This window comes from Haemaphysalis longicornis, unplaced genomic scaffold (genome assembly GCF_048455015.1).
Source record: "Haemaphysalis longicornis isolate Haplotype H1 unplaced genomic scaffold, Haemaphysalis longicornis Haplotype H1 scaffold_2, whole genome shotgun sequence".
Taxonomy (NCBI): domain Eukaryota; kingdom Metazoa; phylum Arthropoda; class Arachnida; order Ixodida; family Ixodidae; genus Haemaphysalis; species Haemaphysalis longicornis.
The window spans coordinates 2882278-2905689 of record NW_027526295.1 but is presented as its reverse complement, the minus strand read 5'-3'; the positions used below and the strand labels follow the sequence as shown (position 1 = coordinate 2905689).

The 23412-nt window shown below is 44.9% G+C and overlaps 1 protein-coding gene and 1 long non-coding RNA gene across 2 annotated transcripts in view; one reads left to right on the top strand and one right to left on the bottom strand.

Annotated features, from left to right (window-relative positions):
* Nucleotides 1–23412, top strand: part of LOC144168688 (uncharacterized) — a 204908-nt gene that overhangs the window by 71358 nt on the left and 110138 nt on the right. Inside the window, exon 3 of the mRNA XM_077697621.1 lies at nucleotides 10693–10832. Coding sequence (XP_077553747.1) covers nucleotides 10693–10832 — 140 coding nt within the window. The remainder of the gene's footprint in view (nucleotides 1–10692; nucleotides 10833–23412) is intronic.
* Nucleotides 714–7749, bottom strand: LOC144168686 (uncharacterized). The gene is made up of 3 exons (XR_013322201.1): nucleotides 6978–7749; nucleotides 5174–5443; nucleotides 714–2294 (listed from the first exon to the last, which is right to left on the bottom strand). It is a non-coding gene; the product is annotated as an uncharacterized LOC144168686 (long non-coding RNA).

The window sequence follows — 23412 nt, the reverse complement described above, 5'->3', positions numbered from 1 at the left end:
TGGGTTTCTTCTGCCTTTCATAACATTTTTCTTTTGATAAGAAGGTGCACAACCAAAAGCAAAAAGCTTTTCTGTAAACCTTTGGTAGCTATATAATTGTTACAAAATATTTTACTCTAAATATGGCAGCTTAAACTGAGAATATTTGCATTTAAAAACATTAAAATAAGTTTAAATTGATCATAAATTTTTAGCTGTTTTTACGCAAAACTGTACATCGGATATGAAGTGCACCACAAGGAGGGCTTTGGATTAGCTTTAGCAAATTTGGGACATTTAAGGTGCACTGAAATCTCTACACATGCGCTTTTTCACTTTCTGTATCCACCAGGAAAATGGCTGCCAATTTAGACAGCGATTCTAAATAGTAGTTGACGTGCATTTTAAAATAATCACAAACATTATAGCCACAAAATTAATTTTTACAAGTTGTAGACATTGCCCGTTACACCAGACATTAGACTACACTGTCAAGAGCTTTGACATCTACAATGACGTCTACAAAGCAGGCTTATACTGGTAGAATGTTTCATACCATAATTACTGTGTGTTCAGAGCTCACATGTGAAGTATGGATACTGCTGCTTCAGCAATAACCGAGGATGAGCACCCTTCCTGGTTCTGAAAAAAAATAACAGAGGAAATGCCTTAAGCAGGATTCTGAAACGGGGTTGAATGAAACAAGAATGAACAAGAAATTCTTTCAAAACATGTAAAGCAATGCAAACAAATATTTATTTCAACTTATTTCTACAAAAGACCACCTCATGAAGACTGGTGGTGGGGTATTGGCTCAAAAAAAAAAAGCAGAGAGCACTTATACAAATGCTACAGGGAGCCTTCGCAGCCAACAATTGTTTGAACACACCTAAACTAATCACTGTTCAACAAACTCATAAAAAATGTTTGAATGCATAAAAAACCAGTGGTAAACACAGGAAACAGTTAAAACAGAATGACGGCACAAGTTTGTCCCGTCGTTCTCTTCTGTGTCCTGGGTTTTCCTATGGTTTTGCATCCATTCAAACATGTACCAGCTAGCCCAGTCCAACGCCTTGGTATCATAAAAAATATGGATAGTCAATCCTTACACAAAGTTGAAAAAAAAAGAAAGTATAAAGTAGGTGACAAAATTAAAACGACAGCAAATTGGTTGGCTTTTAATTTTAAATGATAATATAAAAAATAATGGCATGAATGAAAGTGAGCAGCACGCGAAGTACCTTGTTGCTAGCCCGACATTCCACTTTGAAGCAAAATGTCCGCTTTCAACACTACATAGGCTAAACATGCAATGAGGCATTCCTTTAGGCACACAAAATATACCATAATTGTTAAAAAAGCTACGAATTAGTTGAAAAAACCTGACCACGACAAATTGGAATTAGTGACTAGATACAGTTTCAGAAATACACAGCGACATCATATAAAAATATATGGTTCCCATACAAAGATTGATCATAACAAAAATTCAGGGCATTTATCAGACTGGCATCAATGTGCAAAGCAGCTTAATGAAGGAAGACGGTCTTCACTAAAAACATGTTAATATTGGGAGCTCATGTGCTTCCCTGCAAGTTGGGTGTGTAAACCCACTGACATCTTAACTAACCCGCCTGAATCATCACTTGATAGACATTGAGGAATTTTACGAATTGGTTTATTGTAGCCAGCTGTCTAGTTTATTTCCCTATTTTTCTTGGCATTTCGTGTCTAATTCTAAATTTGGTGACTAGATAGCTTTTACTATGGTCATGCACTGGTGACAACGAATATTTGATTTTACTTTAAAAAAATTTCAGTTTTGTTTTATTGCTCACCAGACAACGATCTGAAATATCAGAGGTGCTTAAAACGTATGTTGGCATTTCCTTCCTGCAGTGTAGTACAACTAATCATGACTTTTACCATAATTTGTTCGCAAATCGTAATATGTGGAAAGTATTCAGCTTAATGAAAATGTCATTTCAGAAGCATGCACAATCAACAAGGCCTCAATGACTCTCATGACGTGGTCCACTTGTTTCTGTCACAAATAACCTGAGTGCAGACACATTCCACCGAAGACGAAGGTAACATGCCCTCTTGGGTGATGAATATTTAAAAAGCCTTACGAGTAAATTTGCTGCTGAGCACATGAAATTGTGGCATTAAAACAAAAGATCCCTCTGCGGCATCTTTCACTTGGAGGAGCGCTTGACCACAAACTTTGAGAAGCTGGAAAATGCTCCATGAACCGCCCCAGCCAGCAGAAACGATGCAGGACACAAGTTGGTAGGCGGACCGTTGGCATCCTGCGATTGTGAAGATATTTCTGTTTAGTAGATGCTCTTCTTTTTATACCACTGTTTATTTCATCTTTAACAAGCAGCTGAACTCCTTAACGTTCGCATAATAAAATGCTGCAATGCGGAACAGTTAGCAGGGTTACCTCAATTTTGCTTTTCTACGAATTAACACAATGTAGGTAATCTGCACACAACTACAATCAAACTACAATTTTCACCTACTTCACTGCTAACATCAGCGTTTGACTGCTCAAGCACAAATACAGGTTAGACATGTGAGCAATCTGCTAAACGTATCCCCACAAACTGAACAATCAGGCATCAGAAATCGGCAAGGAAGGAGGTGTCACGTTTAAATGGCACTTTTTTTGTTCAAAACATAAACAACACCTGGAAGCTTGAAGCGTGAGAGGGGGTCTTTCACGCTGACAATGTCAGAACATAGCTTGCTAGTGGGCACCTGCCCGATGTGCACAATGTGTTTCTTGAAAATGCGTGCGAAAGTTTGATTGATGTGTAGGACGAGAATTGCAGCACGTTTTGACACAGGCCTTGTGGACGCTTCTGCCTGCTAATGTCAATGTGGATTCTTGCTAGTCGCCCTCTTCGCTTCTTTCTGAATATAATGCTTTAGGCATTATATTCAGGACAACGACTGCATCAAAACGTGCAGCAACTACCTACGTCCCACACATCGGTGAAACTCTCGCACACATTTTCAAGACACGCAGTGCATACATTGTGCATGTGCCCACTAGCAAGCTGCGTTCTGACATTGTCAGCGTGAGAGACCCCCTCTCACGCTCCAAGCTTCCGGGTATTGTTTATTAGATTCCATGCGCTGAATGCAAATCAGTGTACATGGCGAAACGGGCAATCTGCACAGAAGATTAATGCAGCACTGGAACGAAGTGAACAAGGGCCATGCAAAAACAAGTCCACTGGCAGAGCACCGTGAGAGGACGGGACACGTGGTCGACTGGAACAAGACAAAATTACTGACAACTGAGTGCAATCTATCTTCTCGATTACTGCTCGAGTCCCTCATTGTTCAGACGACGCCCAACATTATCAACATAATGGATGGCAATCTGCACCATATCTATGCAAACTCATTGCGCCGCGTAATGCCCAATATATAGCTTCGTTTTCCACGACACATGCTCACCGTGAACAAGCAACAAACCGTTAAATGGCTTTCTTGACTTGGTCAGTGACCTACGTTTCATCACTGCAATAATGCTTTTACCTGCCTACACGGCATTCCGTTAAACACTGGACTACACCACATGAGCCATTGGCGTTCTTAACCTGCACCAGAGTATATAACCTTTCACTACTGCTATGAGATAGACCCATAAACGCACTTCAATATGGCCTTTATATTTAGCTCTTGGAAACATTATGTATAATTTTACCTTTAAGTTGCACCTGCTACAGCAGCTGGTACTATACCAAAAACATGAAAAAAAAACGGTGGTTTAACACGCCAAAGCTACACTTGGGATATGGGGAGCACTGTAGGGGAAGGCTTCGCATTAATTTTGACCATCTGGGTATTTTTGTGCGCATCGAAATCTCCAAACACGGGCGTCTTTACGTGTTGCCTCCATCTGAAAAGCGGCTACACCAAGCGGTATCTAACCGACATTCGCCTCCACAGCACACCACCCTAGCCACGGCAGTGGGTTAAACATGTGAAATAAAGCGAGTTTTGGAGTGCAAATGAAAATATTAATCACACGTCTTATTTTTCCAATCGATGTACCTTTTGAAATCCACCATGCAATCCACCCTCCCCTACCGGCATACCAAAACACCTTTGTCTCAAGAGGTAATCAGGCTGTTGTTAATGAAGTAAGTATTTACAATCCGAGACTTGCCACCGTTAAAGTCATGCACTTTGTTTTAGAGATAAGCGACATTAGCCATTTGCAGCACCAGGAGTTAATTGTGTTAAGATCAGATTGAAAGCATTGACGGTAGTAGTTGAAAGAAATTGTGTGATAAATTACAACATCATCTGCAAATAGACCTACATGGGAGGATATGCAACATGGAAGATAGACCAAGCAACCTGCCTGGGGGGACAACAAAGTGGCACGAGCAAAAGAAGTATATAGTTATTAGAAGTAAACTGCATTTGAGAAGAATGAAAATCTTTTGCTCAAGTGAGGACATTAGGGTGAAGTTTGAGAAGTAGTCTGTGGTGTGCAATGCGATTGAATGCTTTAGAAAAATCGAGAAAAACTACCGCAGTTTGTAAGCCTGTGTCAATGGATCAATGTAGATCGTGAACAAATCCTGAAAGTTGTGTTTCTCAAGTAACCCTTGTGAAAACCGTGGTGATACTCGAATGTGATATTGTGATTTTATAAATAATTAGCGACCTGAGAGTGGATGAAATGTTTCCTGACCTTGCATATGGTGCTTGTTAGGGAAATTTAATGGTGAAGTACCGTCTCCTGATTTAAAGACTGGTGCTACCTCGACTATCTTCCAACCATTGAGATTAGTGCCTGTCATGAGAGACTGCGAAAAAAGCGCTGTCAGAATTCTACAGACTGCGGGATGTACTTTTCGGTATAGTATGATTATTACCAGTATGATCAGTAGACCAGTTTGTATTGCAAGTTTAAAACCATATCGAAAGATCCTAAATGTTTGCTTGGCTTGATTACATACGAATACTTGCTTCAAAGTCAGTTCAATTTCTCTTCTTGCCCTTTAGTCGTCAGCCCCAGATTCTCTTCAATATCTCTGCTAAGCAATGACACGCTCCATACGCACAGCACTGCTTCATGAAAATGTTTCAAATAATCAGAGGCCACAGCACTGCTAACAGGTATACATCATGGCAAGTTCCACAACATGCAATAACTAACCTGAAAATACATAATCGGTGGGTGCACCAATATGGCAGCAGCGCCTGGACCGATGTGTCAAGCAAATGCGCTGACTTTTGAACGGGTGGTCCAAGCGGCCAGATGACGGATGAATGACCATTCCTGGTGGCAAAGCGTACGGAGCACCAACGAAAGGCCAGGCAGTACTTGGGTACAGCAGGTGCAGTGTCGATTGGCCAAGGGAGGCCCTGGCAAAGCCTTTGAAACTGGACTGGAAGGCAGCTGACCCAGGACAGCCAGCAGCAGCACCTGCAGGTGCATAATCTGTGAGTGTGCTGACACTTGTTGAAATACAAGAAGAGCACACACAAAGCACGAATGCTTACATCAAGTAGATTTTTAATCGTTTAAAGACAGTAACCTCCAAGGCACTAATAAGAACATTCCCGGAACACCCCAAGTGAAATTTAGGTCACAGTAAGAACGTATTTATTAGACCCGCAGGTACTGTGAGTGGGGTATGCATGATATATGCAAAGCTAGCTACTGAGCTAATTTGCATGGAACGCATGCTAGCAGCTCATCTGTATCCCTTGCTTTCAATCGGAACTGGTGTGTGATAGTTGAGGCTCCTCCATTTCAATGTCTGACTTGTATCTGCACGTTCAATTCTCCAATATAAATCGAGTTGAGTGAGTGCGTACAGCTTTCTTGTTAGTCTCTGTATGGCCTGCGGTTTTGCGAAAATGAGAACTTGCGAATTGGCTCAATTTTCTGCACTAATTTAAACAATACATATGCCTCTGATATCAAGCCCCAGACTTCCCGAGAGCTACTCTGACAGAATCGGCAGGCGCCTCGTAGGCGTTGTGAAATCTCCCCCACTACCCCGAGACTATGCTAACTCCCTGCGAGGCCACATGCGCGCATTTCACCTTCAATTTGCACGTATGTGAATTCTATACCTCTATGAACTCTCATACGGGCGTCCTCATATTCGTGCCGGACTCGTGAAACTCGGCAACGTAAATTACCGCACTCGCTCGCTGGCGCGCGGCCCGAACTCTCTCACCGTTTCCGGCCCTTGCATACTATTTTCTCCACCTTGCACTTTGTAAATTCTCATGTTTAACTACACCTCGTGCGCCCTCATCTCTTGCCTGCTTTTCTTCCAGCACAACTCCGTCAGCACCCGGTCGACGCGTACGCTGTCGGGGCGCGTTGGCGAGCGAGTACGGCAATTTCGCTGTTGTCGAGCTTCACGAGAACAGCACACATATCGCGGCCCGAAGACCGCGAGGCGTACGGTCGACGGTCTCGCGAGCGCAATAGCTGCGAAGCGCACTGCACGGAATTCGTGAAGGGGGGGGGGGGGGAGAGATTTCACAACACCTACGAGACGCCAGCCATGGAATCACGTGTACGCGTTTTCACATGCACTTCCAGGGAACCTCCTGTTCATGTTATTTCTTGGTATACCGCGGGTATTCACGAGGGAGGACTAATCACAGCGTTGTGCCACTCACGCGATATTGCGACTGCGATCTGCAACCGCAAAGGCACTGTTTGAGAGACACATAAACAAACGCCCCGGTGTTAAAGAGCCTTGCGTGATGTGAAATTATTAGCAGCCGTGTACCATAGCGCGAGCATCGTAGCCAAGGTCTAGCTTCAGCGTAAATTGATGCTGACTTCTGCGGAAACGGTGGACTGGGCGCCAAACAAGTATACTAACTCACGTAGGCTCTCAGAGCAAACGAGATGGGGGTCTAGCGAATTACTGACCCATAAACACCAGAACTCATTCCAACCAAATACAGAATAATAAAAAATGCGTACTTACCCGAGCAAAAACGATGTTTCCAACGTAAAATTCTCCTTCACTGTCGTCTTCATCTCGCGGACACACGAACACGCTTTGTTCTGATGCAATGTCATCCACTTTTGACGCGCAGTATTTTATCCGGCGATGATCGTTCTTCCGGGGTCCCCATGTTCAACACACGCGTAGGTTAGAAGGGTAGACATCACCCATAAAGCTTCTATAACTATGATTTAAGCTTGAAATAGATAAAACAGATTAAATCACGCCACCAACCACTCGGCACAAAACGCCATGAAAAAACACACACAAAAGTGAGAGATAGTTGCCAGACTTCAAATGCAGCACCTCTATGTTTGACGAAAATTGTGTTACTACTGTAATGTTGGTAATTATCTTTCTGCTTTCAAAGTCTGAAATGTGTTTATAACTTAAATTTAAGGTTTTTAAACACAAAAAGTGAATACACATAAAGTAATTGACATATATATTGATATTGTAAAGAGGTTTGACGTTTGTTTTGGTTTTGTTTTCACGGCGGGCTTCTCAAGAGAGAACGTGCGAGAAAACGAGCTACTTTGGGTTTAGGAAGAGGGCGGTAAATGTCGGCGTGATAGAAAGCAAGGAACAGGTGCTTACCCTGGTCGTTAAAAAAGGAGCTAATGAAACCCTCACGTAAAAAAAAAAAAAAAAAAAAAAACACACGTTCGACGAGGAATCGAACCATTCACCTACAAAACAGTAAACGGACGCGTTAACAAACAGCTATGTCGGCGGGGGGTGTTCGAGGCGCCTAAAACAACTCTATACTTACGTAAGTTGTCAACGAATATTGTTGCTTGTGTCTAGTCATCGCCTCCTTTGACGATGGTCTAATTTATGCTGCATTTTTGAAATTCTGGCTGTCCTAACGCTTGTTTCTCACGCACCGGTCTTGCAGACGAGGCCGCATTGCTAGCGCTGCAAGCGATTGAGCCAAAGCTCCATTATTTGACTCAAGAAAAGCTATCGCAGTCAACCCGACCTTTTCTGCGCAAGCCACGGCAGCCACGAAATAAATGGAATGTGCCGTTAGAATTATGGCGTTGATAACGCTTGTTTGACCGGCACCGTCTTGCAGACAAGCAATGTCGCTCTAAAGGCCCGTTCACACTAGCGACAAAAGCGACGGGAATTCCGTCGCTTTGTCGCGCGACGACCGTTTTTGGCGAATGGTCGGGACCAATTCTTGTCGTCGCGCGACAAAGCGACAGAATTCACGTCGCTTTCGTCGCAGTGTGAACGGGCCTTAATACTACAAGCGATGTCACTCCTGGCATGTCAGGCGCATCAAACCCATCGTGTAAAACGACTGCTAACAGTGCGAAAACCCTCTGAGTTTGTAACAAGTGGGGATTTGCGGTGGCGGCGACGTAATAGGTACAGCAAGCAGGTAGGCAGAACAGCAGCGTAGGGTTACAACCTTTCCCCCCAAAAAAAACGGGCCTTCCGGGGGGGGAAGGGGGGATTGTGTTGAAAAAAGACGCCATGTTTTTTAACATGCAGTGCCATTTATTGTAGTGTTTTCTTAGAGAGAAATCAACATAACGTTTGTAGTGAAAGTGATTGAGAGCTTGGTTAATCGCTCTGCATGTGCTTCACTGAAAAGTAACCGCAATTGCTGACCGCGGCGGTAGAATTTCGTTATTTTGTTCTTCCCTTAGGTCCCCCTCCATCTGAGGCAGCGCGCTCGCCCGCGTATTTTCTCTGCTCGCGTGTCTTTGCGCAGCTTGTCGACATAGGCGTGCGCAGAGTTCTCAATTTGGGGGGGCAAAGTCTTACCGCTGCGCCCCCCCCCTCCCCCCCAGAGCACCTCCCGACCTCTTCTCACTGAAGGCCTTGCGGTGCGAACGCAGTGCAAAGAGGGATGGTTATAAAATTTTTATTTCAATGTGATGGAATTGCAACACACACAAAATATTTCTGAGCAGAAATTTTACTTTCATGTGTTACATCGGCAAGGCATGGGGCAAATTTGGCGCCCCCTTCAGATGATTAGGGGGCCGCCCCCCCTGCCCCCCCTGTGCGCACGCATATGCTTGTCGACACGTATTTATCGTCTTAGTTGTTGAATTGACGCTTATAAAACGCCAAAACGGGCATAATCACGGCACAAAAGCCAAAAAACCGGCTGATGACGGCTGGTTTTAGATATGGACCGGCAACCGGCCCGCTGTTTAAAAAACCGGTCGGGCCGGTCCAAAACCAGGAAGGTGGCAACCCTACGGCAGCGACGAGCGAAAATGATTTTACACGACCGCCCCCGTACGTCGGCCTGCGCAAAAAAGGAAGATAGAACCCCTGCATACACGCCCTCGAAGAAAGCTGTACAGCCGATTCAGTTTGTTGTGGACGAAGAGCAACCGAGGCTGCAGCCACAAACGATTGCGCTTGCCGTGGTATGAGCCAAAGCATATCTTCACATAGTTATGTTATCGTCCGTCTGACTGTTACTTACTGAAGGGAAAATTCAGAACACAAACGTTGACGTCTAGCGTCTATGCCAGACATAGACGCTGCTGTTTAGGCCCTAAAAACCACCTTCAGGACGTCTGTCGGTTCTGTCTGATGGCGCGCTCGCGCCGCTGATTACGAACGAGGCGTCTGTTGGCGTTGACTTATCGTGTTGGCGAGCCGGTAAACGCCATCACGGTTAAACTCCCTGTTGGAAGACTACGCTGTTGGGACGATAGAGTGCCGACAGAGCTACTTATTGGCCCCACAAACGCCATCAAGGTTAAACTCCCTGTTGGAAGACTAGGCTATTGGAACGATAGAGTGCCGACAGAACTTCGTATTGGCCCCACAGGCGTGCTGTGAGCCCAACAAGAAAGTCTTGTTGGAATTTTTGCCCGGGGCATAATAATACGGGAACAAATTCTTAGGTAAATTCAATTTCATTGAGGACACCGATGCCTCGCGTAAAAGTTTTATTTATAGGACTACAAGATGCGTTTTGTAGCCTTTCCTTCCCGTGCACCCAGACATCGAAACGAACCTTGTGATACACTCGAAGCAGTAGATTAGTGCAGAGTGGAATTTAAACATTCAGCACGTTTTGTTCAATTTACGAACAGCAATTTTAGAGCCTTTCCCCTGGTCTATGTGGAGAGTTCATATTTATTCTCTCAACGGGCGGTGAAATAGTGCAATGTGCGGTTTAAACATTCAGCCTGTTTTTGTGCAATTTTGCATGCTTGCATTCACACACCGTTCTTTTAGGCACCCTAACGATAAGGTGCCGTGGCAACACCCCAATCGAGAAGAAATACTTTTTAGCACCCCTTTAACGGTCGTAGCACCCTATGAAACTGTTGATTACACCCCTGAATTTTGGCACCCTCGAGGTGGGGTGCCCGAGCAATATTTGGGTGCTTGAAAGGTGCAAAAAGGGCGCAAAATGTTCAGTACACCCTCCTTGCACCTTAAAGGGTGTAAAAATGTTAAGATTTACACCCCTTAATATGTGGCACCCTCATGATTGGGTGCCGGAGCAATGTTTTAGTCCTTAAAAGGTGCAAAAAGGGTGCAAAATGTTGAGTGCACCCTTTTAGCACCTTTAAGGGTGTTAAAAAATTTAGTGTGTAGTTTATAAGATTTCAGCTTTGAGTGCACGCCACCACTCAGTTTACCGATGTGACCGTTGAAGCGTGGGTTTCTGTTTTACTCTTTCCCTCAAATTTTCACGTTGATGCAGTGAATACGAAGCGAAGTCACGTTGCGCACTGGACTTTTCGCCGTGCGTCGACAATGACTCCACTATCGGTGACCCGGAGAAGTTGTACTCTGCGGCTCGTGAGGATGCGTGCAGTGATCGCAACCGGAACCTCCTTAAGTGTAAGGGTTCCATGCATATTTTTGGTGTGCGGAAATCCGTACAGAAAACACGATTGCGTAGCGGTTTTTAGGCACGGCGGGGGCTCTCAAATATTTTGGATTACTTCGGGCAATCCGCTCCATTTGGATTCTGTTGAAAAGTGTGTGTGAGCGCTGATTTGACAATTGTGCTAAACTGTACGGTCCGCAAATTAGAATGAGAAGTGTACTGCTTGCCTTTCTTTTATTTTTTTCTTTTCAGCCTCTTTTGGTGCCCTACGCTGTGACAATGTGAATTCCGCTGGGGGTGGGTTAACTTTTGCGAACCTTTTAAATGCTCTTTGAAGGCACCAAGTGCTGGCGCTGTAGGCGATGGCGAGCGGGTACCCCGATGGAAATAACATTCGGTGAACTGACACACGTTGTCCGCAAGATTGCAAGTAGCCACAGCAATCGCCATTAAAGGGCCATTTCAGCGCTACTAATGCTTCAATCTCTAGCAGGGTGGTACGCGCGCACACTGGCTTGCACGCAAGCCGTCGCATCTGACGATATGTGGGCACGTCTACGTGCGCAACATGTTGCGCACGTCAGCGTGAGCGCACATTTGTCAGCGTATTCCTAAGCTTTCTTTGTGATGTCTTCAAAGTTTTTTTTAACTCTATTTTTTTTTTGTTTCTTTCATCTTTTACTAAGATGCTTCTAGCCTCCCATATGTAAGCTAGGTGGGGATCGATGCTCAAGTTTCGTGTCGATCGTAGTAGGGTGGGTGTAGGTTCTTGATACAGCGCTCCACGCCTGGATAGAGCTTCGGCTTCCCTTAACGCCACATGACTGGTAAATGTAGCGGTCTCATAACCATAAATAATGGCTTCGGCGTGAATTAACAAATTAGAGTAGTCAATAAACGGCGGGAAGGCTATGAGGCTGAGAACCAATGACTTGGGTACGCCAGCCTACACTTTTGTTATGGCAGCTTATGTGTCAGTTTAAAACAATGAAATCGGAGAAGGAGAGGCCAGTGCAATATGAATACTTCGGGATAGGCACTTAGAAATTTTTCTTAACTTTCAGCGTAGCCAGAAAGTAGAAAAAGTTAAGCGATAAAAGCGCTTGCACGATTACATTTTCACTCGCCGCGGTTACTCAATCAGCAAGCTATTCATTATGCCACGAAGATGATGGGCTTCGCGTTGACGTGGACTCTAACGTGCTTGTTGTTTCTCGATTCCGCTGTCGGGGTACAGACTGTACATTACTGGCCACTCGAAAGCAGAGGCACGCCGCAAAGCGCTGTAGTATCCCCGATACTGTTCAACATTACCATTATAAATTTACCCGAATAACTTGAAAGCATTCGAGACATAAAACATGGCCTTTATGCAGACGACATGACAATTTGTATAGCCAAATGGTCGGCAAAAAATGCAGGAAAGATTGCAGCAGGCTGCAGATACGGTACACACGTACGTGAAAGAATGCGGAATCGCCTGCGCTCTACAAAAATCCGAACTCCTTCTGGTGCCCAAACGTCTTCAGACCCAGATGCCCCGCTCTACATCATGATGAACGGTACACGCATAGAACCCACCCATCACATTAAAATTCTCAACGTGACTTATCAAGAAGACTGCAGGAACACCCGCCTACTTAAAAAAATTGGGCTCATCCACTTCTCAGATTAGGAGAATGATCCGAAGAGTATCGCAGCAACAGTATGGCATGAAAGAACAAGATACCATAAAGCTCGTTCAAGCATTTATTCCCGCCTCCTCTACGTAACTCCCTACACGATCCTCCAAGCGGCAGAAAAACAACAGCTCAAACAGCCTAATTAGGAAAGCTTATAAACAAGCCTTAGCCTTCCACCGTCAACATTCTTCCACCGACAACGACTTGCAGCACTAGGGATACCCAACACCAAAGAAGATATTGTCGAAGCCCATCTCCCGCTATTGCAGGCGCCGCTCGGCCTCACGAGCATCGTTCAACAGTTCTGGCCTCTTTATACTTAAGGCTCTCGCGGAAGCGGAAGACGCGGCCGTGGCCTCTCTGGAAATCAGGACAAGACTTAAAATACCACCCCTTGCCGAGGAACATGCACCCCAAACACCATCAAGCCCGAAGAACGGCTAGAGCAGACGCTCTTCAATGTCAATGCGGAAAATCCTAGGAAGTGGTACACACTGACGCCACGGACTATGCCCGGTATAAAGTAACCGCTACACCCCACTCCCTCCTCACTAGCTTGGTATTACGGAAGGCAACGGCGCTACATGCACAAGAGACGGCAATCGCCCTAGCAATCGCCTAAACCCGAGCATCCACCATCATCACGGACTGCCAAGCGGCATACAGAAATTATGCGGCAGAAAAAAATATCCACGGTTTAATTCGGCATCATCTTTAAAGGTACCTTTCAGAGAAAAATAAAAAAATATTCTGGACCCCAGCTCACTCTTCTTTGTGCGGAAACCAGGGGGCGCACGCTTTCGCTCAAGATTTGGCCAGCCGAGCACCGTTAGAAGAGGAAAAGACCGGATACCGCACCCTTCTCACTCACAATGACCTCACACGGCATTACAGGTTTGACCTAATGCGAAAGCATCCAGTTTGAAAGCAACTACGCAGGCCAAAACAGGCTGCTCTTCGTCAATTCCAGACGAACACGCCCACACCCTACGAAGATGCACGCTATACACCCCACCCCTCTACGATCCCCTGTGCAGGTACTGCAGCGTCCCTGCCACGCTTTACCACATGGTATGAGAATGCCGAAATAACCCCCATAGACCCTATCCCCGACCCCACCAGAGAGGCGGGGGAGAGAGAACTCGCTAGCTCTTGCCCCAGCAGACAGCTGCAGCTGATCGAATGGGCCAAGACGGCCGGTTGCTCCAATGGCGCCCAGGCCAGGGGGCTCCACCCACACGACTTTTAGAATCACAATAAAAGTTGTACTCATTTTTCTCCTCTTCCTGTACATAGATTTCTTAGAAGTCTGCAGCAAAGAGAGAATAATTGAAAGCTGGCAGTCCCTCAGTAATGGACCCCAATACAAGGTGCTGTTAGTGCACTCAAGAGCGTTTGTCCTTCCTGCGCAAATAATGATGCCATAACTGCGCTCGGCATGCCAAAGCAGGAGCGAGAGGTTGTTGTTGAAACGTTTATTAAGAGCAGAAAAGAACGTAGTTTGGTCAAAACGTGGAGCCATGGGGGGCCATCCTATTCCGGTAGGCCGCGGGCGGTGGCTGCAGTCTTCGCCTGGAAAATCAGGGCTTCCTGTTCTTCGAGCTGGATGCAGTTCAGAACGCGCTCCCAATGATCAGGAGACGAAGGCGGGGGGGGGGATGTTAAAGGGGGGATTGGCCGGACAGATCGAACTGCTTTCGGAGCAATACTCGCGAAACATAAATATGGAAATCAAGGGAATTGAGGAAAGCTGGAATGAAAAGGTAACTGACATTGTAAGATGGGCGCACGCACCGGTGTACCCGTCACTGCCGAGGACATAGAAGCATGCCATCGCGTTTCGTCAAAATCTAAGCCGAGCAACATAGTTGTACAGTTCAGTAGACGGCAAAAAAGAGATGCGTTGGTCGAAAAGGCGAGGAAACAGCGACTAAGCAACACACATTTTGGAACTACATATACATCACCGGTCTTCGTTAATGATCATCTTTGTCGCGTTCTCCGGCGCCTTTCCGGCTTGGCCGTTTCCAAGAGAAAATCTGCTGGTTCGAAGTACGTCTGCAGTAGAGGTGGAAATATCTATGTCAAGCGGTGCGACGATTCAGGAACAATTGCCATAAAGAACGAGAACGATATTAGCAAGATCCAGTAGACCACGCGGATTGCCTGCGCCGCCCACAGAGTGCTCCGATCGGTAAAAAAGAGATTACCGTCAGTGCTCGAAAGTAAAAAAAAATTCCCAGCATTAGGAAACTTTCTATTGAGCGCCAAATGCTCACACTGAAGTTAAAAAACAGCGAAGATTGCCAGAACACTCGTTGGCCGATTAGCACAACTGATTGTGAAGGTAGGCGCTCCGTTCAATTGCCTTGGTTAAAAAATATGTGTTAATACGAATGCGTGCTCGCCGGCAGCACAGCTTCGTCAGTTCTGGGTGGCTATCAATGACTGTGTCAATCAAAATATATTTACTTGAACAAGCTATCCAACACACGTTCGAAAACTGCAATATATTCCCTTCTCTTTCTGTGCTCTTCATCATGGCTTCTTTGTATGGTAATTATCTGGATGTATCAGAACTGAGCCGATACGCCCCCACCCACTCTAAGACAAGGTTAAACAGCATTCATTTCAATCTGCAGTCTGGAAGAATTAAATACGACAGTCTAGAATTATTTTTTCGCGAAGTAGGGGTAATATTCGATGTAGTAATGCTTTCTGAGACGTGGTTCAGTTGTGAACATGATGTGTTTCGCATGCCTGGATGATGATCCTATTTTATGAATCGCACTGACCGCCGTAGAGGTGGCATTTCTGCCCTGACTTCAGACAATCTCAACTGCGAACTGCAACCAGAATTCAGTATTGTCACGCCTGATTACGAAACACTTGTCCTAAAGTCTAGTTCAATCATATTTTGTGTCTGTTACTGTCCACCCTCTGGAGATACTAGCCAGTTTTTTTTTCATTTCTGGATTCCATTCTTGAGTTCGTAAATAAGAACAAATATCAGCTAATTCTGGGCGGAGACCTAAATATAAACTGGCTGCGTGATAAACATCCACCTGTGTAACAATGTTATAGCATCACCTACACGCATCACCGAAATGCCACGGACTTTATTAGACCTGTTCATCACCAATATTAATACATCTTGTGTGAAATGTGGAGTCATTAATTATGCGCTGAGCGATCACCTTCCCTATTTCTTTTCTGCTGAACATATCATAACAGAACCATACTCTCAGAACTATCATTTCATTACCGCGCAATTAACCCAGAGACGCAGTCGTTTTTACGATCGTTTAGCAAGCTTGAGTTGGGTCGACGTACTTGAATTGACAACCCCGAAAAAGCTTATGATAAGCTAATAGAAAAAATTTCTTGCGCCTACCATGAGTGCGTTCCACGACCTAAAAAGTTCGTAAGCCATTGGTTACCTCTAACATGCCAAGGCTTATTAAAAAGCAAGATAAACTCTACGCCAGGTTTCTTCAAACAAGAAAACCTGACACATTAAAAAGGTATAATAATGCCGAAATTTTGTAAATGAGGAATTTCGTAACGCCAACAGGCGTTACCACACCAAACTTCCTAATTCATCTGCAGGACGATCGCAGGACGTGTGGAAGGTCTAACTAGGCAGCCCCCCAATACTCTCTCAAAAGTAACTATATATAACATGGAAATAAGCTGGATCGAACTGGCCGACGCCCTTAACAATTACTTTCGGTTGCACAACCGCAAAACAAAGCTGCCAATTACTCTTTATGGGGCCAAATAAGGGTCGCACTATGTTTTTAAAGCCAGTCACTAATGATGAAGTTATTGGAGCGTTTGTCCCTCTCAGCAACGGTAAGACCAAACATGCTTATGGCCGTCAAATGACACCAATTAAATACGCCATCGACGTAATACCACCATATTTGACGCATATATTTATAGCTTGCTTGTCGTCCGCTGTGTTTCCCCGAAACATGCAGTCAATCTGCATCTATAAAATCTATAGAAAGGCACCAAAGACGATCTGCCAAATTATCGCCTGATTTATATCCTCCCCATCATTTCCAAGGGTTTAGAAAAATTGATTCTTCAACGTCTTATAGCTTTCTCCTACAAGCACAAATTGATAACTCCTGCGCAGTACGGCTTTCAAAAAAAATTCCCTCGCACTTCCCCGAGGGGGAGAGTGTGTAAGTGCGAATGCACGGTTGTTGATTGCGCGATTACGGTGGATATCGTGATCTTGGAGTGGAGAGGAGGCGCCCAACACCCGCAGTCACTGAGCGGTGAGAGGAGGAGGAGAGTAGCGCCCGCCGTTACGGCGAGGGCTACACGAGCGCCCTCACGCGTCGGAATGCGGAGCGCCCGCTACGCGAGCGAGAGCTCTCCAGCCCGAAGTGGAGAGGAGGCGCCCAACACCCGCAGTCACTGAGCAGAGAGAGGAGGAGGAGAGTAGCGCGCGCTCATCTCCCCCCCGTTGCTAGGGAAGACGAGGAGGAAGACGAGGAGCGCGCGCACCCCCAGCTGTTGCTATGCGGACGACGGCGGCGGACGATTCAGGCTCGCTTAAGAAGTGCATTCGCACTTAAAAATTCAGAGCCCTTCCACCCCGTGAAGAGGGATGGCCAGCAAAGCTGCGGTGCGGAGCCTCCACGTGAGGTTTGACTGGGTCGTAGTCCAAGGGGTGCACGAAGCAAAACACGTTTGTTTGTATTCTGCGATTGAGCATTGTTCCTGGTTGTTAACTGAAAGTCCAGTCCTGTCCAGTCACTGCTCCTCGCGCATGCTCAGCTCGCCTCTTCACGAGCCACATGAGACGGCTACCAAGCGGCTCCGACGCAGCGTCAGACTTCGCTACTGCGCAATTGAGGCGCACACCTGGGCACGCGCCAGCGCCAGCGCGTCTGCCGCGGCTATGACGCAACACAATCCAAAACCATCCACCTTAATCCAATCCAAATCCAATCCAAGCCAAGCCAAGCCAAGCCAGTCGAATCGAATCCAATCCAATGCCCCCCACGCTTGCGCAGAACTGCCCTTCACGGCACACGCGAAACTGCTCAACCTCGGCCCGTGTAGCTTACGCTACAAAACACAGGAATCGTGGGTAGAAATTTATTATAGCGCGTGTATGGTAATCATGGCGCATGCTGTATGAAGGCCTTAGGGCCTTTTTGATTTTGTATGATTTTCTCCACGACCCGGGGTTGTGGCGCGCAGTTTCACGATTCCGGGGATTTGAGTGGGCTCTGCAACGTGGCGCTACGCTCTCTAGCGATTCCTGTCTACATCGCTCTGGGCCGGAGACGATCTGCTGGATCCTAGCCATTTGCAGCTTTGCTGTAAAAATTAATGGACCGAACTAGCCTTGCTTGCTCAAAAGGAATTGATACTAGACAATTTTGAAAAACAAAATATGGTGTTAGGCCTTTTTTTAGATTTCACGAAAGCTGTCGACCTCATCAACCACCATATCCCCATTCAGAAGGGCGAATGCTATGGCTTCCGTGGAAATGCTCTTTCTTTATTAATTTGTTACTTACAATATCCGACACAATACGTCAACATTCGCGGACATTGCTCAGCCGTAAAGCAAGTAACTTCAGGCGTTCCTCAGGGAAGTATTTTAGGGCCGTTCTTGTTTTTATTTAAATGAATGATATACTTAATTGATATACATGATATACAAATCTGCTAAGTATATAAATGTATATTTATATATTTATATTTATATCTTTATATATATATATATATATATATATTTATATATATATTATATTATATATATAATATATATATATATATATATATATTTATATATATATATATATATATATATATATATATATATATATATATATATATATATATATATATATATATATATATATATATATATATATATATATGTATATAAGTTTCTTTAAGTTTCCCCTGCCGATGCTACGTTTTGGAAGCAAAGGGCTGCGGTATGTTTCTCGGGCTGCTTTCTATTTTCTTTTTCATTTTCTTTTGCGAGAGGGATGACCCCGCCGTGTCGAAATGTTAACTGCGAAGCATGCAGAACCACGATGGCCCGCGCCCAGGGGTTAAAAGCTAGCTCCGAAAACGGAATAAGCCAGTCGCGTTAAAAAAAAAGAAAACGCAATTTTGGAATTGCACATTGGGGCTTGGGGTGCGGCCTGATCCCGGCGACCATTGCCGGCAACGCACTCCCTCACCAGAGCAGGATTGGCCACCCTGATGTAGTGACGGCCACAACCTCCCATGAATACGCCAATTAACCCTCGGCCCTCAGTCCCCAGCTGCTGCGAAGCAACTGACCACGGCGGCGGTCAGACTTGTGAAGTAGCAGAGGGTGCTAAGAATCCCTGGACCCGGACAGGCCGCCAATGGAATCTGAACCTGGCAACGTTTAACGCGCGAACCTTATCTAGCGAAGCAAGTCTCGAGGTGTTGTTTGAGGAATTAGAGGGCATTAAATGGGATGTAATAGGGCTTAGCGAGGTTAGGAGGACGGGTGAAGCCTTTACGGTGCTGAAAAATGGACACGTCCTATGTTACCGTGGTCTAGAGGACAGAAGAGAACTGGGAGTGGGATTTCTAGTCAATAAAAGCATAGCTGGCAACATAGACGAATACTATAGCATTAACGAAAGGGCCGCAGGTCTTGTAATTAGGCTCAATAAGAGGTACAAGCTCAAGGTGGTGCAGGGCTACGCGCCCACATCCAGCCACGACGACCAAGTAGTGGAACGCTTCTATGAAGATGTGGAATCGGCAATGGCTAAAGTAAAAACACAGTATACCGTAGTTATGGGGGACTTCAATGCTAAAGTTGGCAAGAATCAGGCTGGAGACAAGGCAGTTGGGAACTATGGTCTGGGCTGTAGAAATAGCAGGGGGGACCTACTAGTTGAGTTTGCAGAACGGAATAACCTACGGATAAAGAATACCTTCTTCTGTAAACGGGAGAGTCGGAAGTGGACCTGGAGGAGCCCGAATGGGGAGCACAAAAATGAAATAGACTTCATATTATGCGATTACCCTGGCGTTGTGCAGGATGTGGAAGTGCTCGGAAGGGTAAGGTGTAGTGACCACCGTATGGTAAGATTTCGAGTTAGGCTAGATTTGAGGAGGGACCGCAACAAGCTAGTACGAAAGAAGCCAATAAATGAGCTAACAGTAAGACATAAAGTAGAAGAATTCAGGATCGCGCTGCAGAACCGATATTCCGCCCTTAACATGGAAGCCGAGCTTACGACACAGGAAGCCAGCGACAACCTTACACGCATTATCACGGAATGTGCAGTAGAAGTCGGGGGCACTATGGCTAGACAGGATACTGGTAAACTTTCACAGCAGACGAAAGATCTAATCAGGAAACGGCAAACCATGAGAATCTCTACCGCAGCTGACAGAATAGAACTAGCCGAGCTCTCGACGTTAATCAATAAGCGGAAGACAGCTGACATACGGAAGTATAATTTGGAGAGGATCGAATACGTTGTAAAAAACGGAGGTAGCCTGAAAGCAGCGAAGAGACGTCTTGGCGTGAGGAAAAATCAGCTGTATGCACTTAAGGATAAGCAAGGCAATGTCATCACAAATAGGGATAAAATAGTCACAGTGGCCGAGCAGTTCTATAGAGATCTGTACAGTAGCCGGGACATACAGAATAATGCCGAACGAGACAGTAGTTCAGAGGAGATAGACATCCCACCAGTAACGACCGAAGAAGTAAGGAAGGCTTTGAAAGAAATGAAAGGGGGCAAAGCACCTGGTGAGGATCAGATAACAGCAGACCTCTTGAAGGATGGCGGAGAAATTGTACTTGAAAACTGGCAAACCTGTATACGCAATGCCTAATGACCGCAATGGTACCGGAATCTTGGAAGAACGCGAACATCATCCTAATCCATAAGAAAGGCGACATGATGGACTTGAAAAATTACAGGCCGATCAGCTTACTGTCAGTCGTCTACAAGGTATTTACCAAGGTAATCGCTAACCGAATCTCTGCAACCTTAGATTTCAGTCAACCTAAAGAACAAGCAGGGTTCCGTAAAGGTTACTCAACAATGGACCATATTCACACGATCAATCAGGTGATAGAGAAGTGCGCTGAGTATAATGAACCCCTATATTTAGCCTTCATAGATTATGAGAAAGCATTTGACTCGGTCGAAACCCTAGCAGTCATTCAGGCACTACGGAACCAGGGGGTAGATGAGCAATACGTAAGAATACTAGAGGATATCTACAATGGGTCTACAGCTACCATCATCCTCCATAGGGAGAGCAGTAAAATACCTATAAGGAAGGGTGTCAGACAAGGAGACACAATCTCTCCAATGTTATTCACAGCATGCTTACAAGAAGTATTCAGAACGCTGGATTGGGAACAGGTGGGAGTAAGGGTTAATGGAGAATACCTCAGTAACCTCAGATTTGCTGACGACGTTGCGTTGCTAAGTAACTCGGGGGACGAATTGCAAAGCATGCTTTCTGCACTGGGCGAACAGAGTAGAACCGTGGGCCTGAAAATTAATATGCAGAAAACTAAAGTAATGATCAATAACCTCGGGACAGCACAGCAGTTTGAGATAGGTGGCGAGGCAGTGGAAGTGGTAAGCGAATATATCTACTTAGGCCAAATTGTGACCCCAGATCCCAACCATGAGGCAGAGATAATTAGAAGAATCAGAATGGGGTGCGGTGCATATGGCAGACATTCCCAGATAATGAATAGCAGCCTACCATTGTCGCTGAAGAAGAAAGTGTATGACAGCTGCATATTACCAGTACTCACCTACGGGGCAGAAACTTGGAGGCTGACTAAGAGGGTTCAACTTAAATTGAGAACGACTCAGCGGGCAATGGAGCGGAAAATGCTAGGTGTGACATTAAGGGACAAGAAGAGAGCGGAGTGGGTCAGGGAGCAAACTGATGTTAAAGACATATTGGTAGAAATTAAGAAGAAGAAATGGACGTGGGCAGGGCATGTAATGCGAAGGCAAGATAACCGCTGGTCGTTAAGGGTAACAGAGTGGATCCCTAGTCAAGGCAAGCGCTGCAGGGGGCGGCAGAAAATTAGATGGGCAGATGAGATCAAGAAGTTTGCGGGGATAAATTGGTCACGGTTGGCACAGGACCGAGGTAATTGGAGAAGACTGGGAGAGGCCTTTGCCCTGCAGTGGGCGTAGATAGGCTGGTGATGATGATGATGATATATATATATATATATATATATATATATATATATATATATATATATATATATATATATATATATATATATATATATATATATATATATATATATATATATATATATATTTATATATTTATATATATTATATATTTATATTTATATTTATAAGTATATTTATATCTGCTAAGTATATAAATGATATACAAATCTGCTAAGTATATTTTTATACACCGACGACACAAGTGTGTTTTTCGCTGGGCAGACAAGCGTCGTTTTAGCTGAACGAGCGAATAGGGCATTGGAACAAATAAACAACTGGGCAAGTGAAAATGATCCAGAAATCAACGTTAATAGACTAAGGCTGTGATGTTTCACCCACGTCAAAAGGTGTTTGACCTTCCGTCGCCTGTAATGAATAACAGTGCACTTGAAGTCGTTCGCCATTTTAAAACTCTTGGAATCATTTTCTCAGAAAGTATGTCGTGGGACAGCGACGTTACCTACCTAACGAAAAAAATTTCGCATGCGGCTGGGTCGCTATTGTTCAGCTTTACCCATTTCAGTGAATACACTTCACTACAATTCTCTGCTTTCCTCGATCATGAAGTGCAGCGCTCTGGTTTGGGCAACGACAAGAGCTAAAAACATTGATAAACTATCACAGAAACGTGTATTTCGCATAATAGCCAAGGCCCATTCCTATTCTCACAGAGCAGAACTGTTTACAAAATTTAGCATTATCCGTGTGCCCTCTTTATACACCTATAGACTGATCCGTTATTACAAGTCAGAAATAGCTAAGCACGACGATTCATTAGCTGAATTAGCCGGGCTTACAACACACAATCCTGCGTGTTGTACAAGAAATCCCGGAAAATGGAAAGTTAATGTTTGCCGCACTAATTACGGAAAACAGATGTTAAAATTTCGCTTGCCGTCAACCATGAACGAACTGTACGAAAAACATACTCCAGTTGTGATAAATAAATCATTTAAAGATTTACGCAAAATATTTATGCAAACCAAAACAAAGTGCAGGTAGCAATATCCAGAGTTCGTTTTCTGTTTTGCGTCATCTGAATCGTGCCAGTGCTTTTTATCGCGCACATTTTGTACTCTCGCATCCTGTGGTTTGGTGTAACGCGCATTGTCCTAGCGATTTTTTTATGCTCTTTTTAACCTTACTCATGTTATGTACATCAGATTATTCTTGTTCTCCCACAGTGATATTGTTTACTCTGTTATTTATATCGCAATCTTTGTGTGTACATTTGTGCCCACAAGCAACTGCGTCTGCAAATTCCAATTCACTAAGTTTTTTTAACGTGCTCCGCTTTTTAAGCCTTTTTGGGCTTTTTGCTCATGCCCCTAAGAATCCTAGGATGTTTGAATGAAGTGATTTGATTTGATATTATTTGATTCCAAACTAGGTGGTTTGTGATGGCGGATTTACCGAATAGATGAGGTGGGGAGACATGGTGAAGGCGGGTAATGGTGGTACGTCTGGGTTTGTAGGCGGCGCCTTATGAGGGCGTCGGTGGTTTTGAAGAAGGGATCTGGGAAGAGAGGGTCTCCTATTCATAAAGCCCCGAAGAAAGAATGAAGAGCAAGAGGAGGTACGTATTACCACAGACGGGACGAACATAACGCCGACCACGACAAGCCCGAATCCTGGGAGCGATCTTCCAGAAA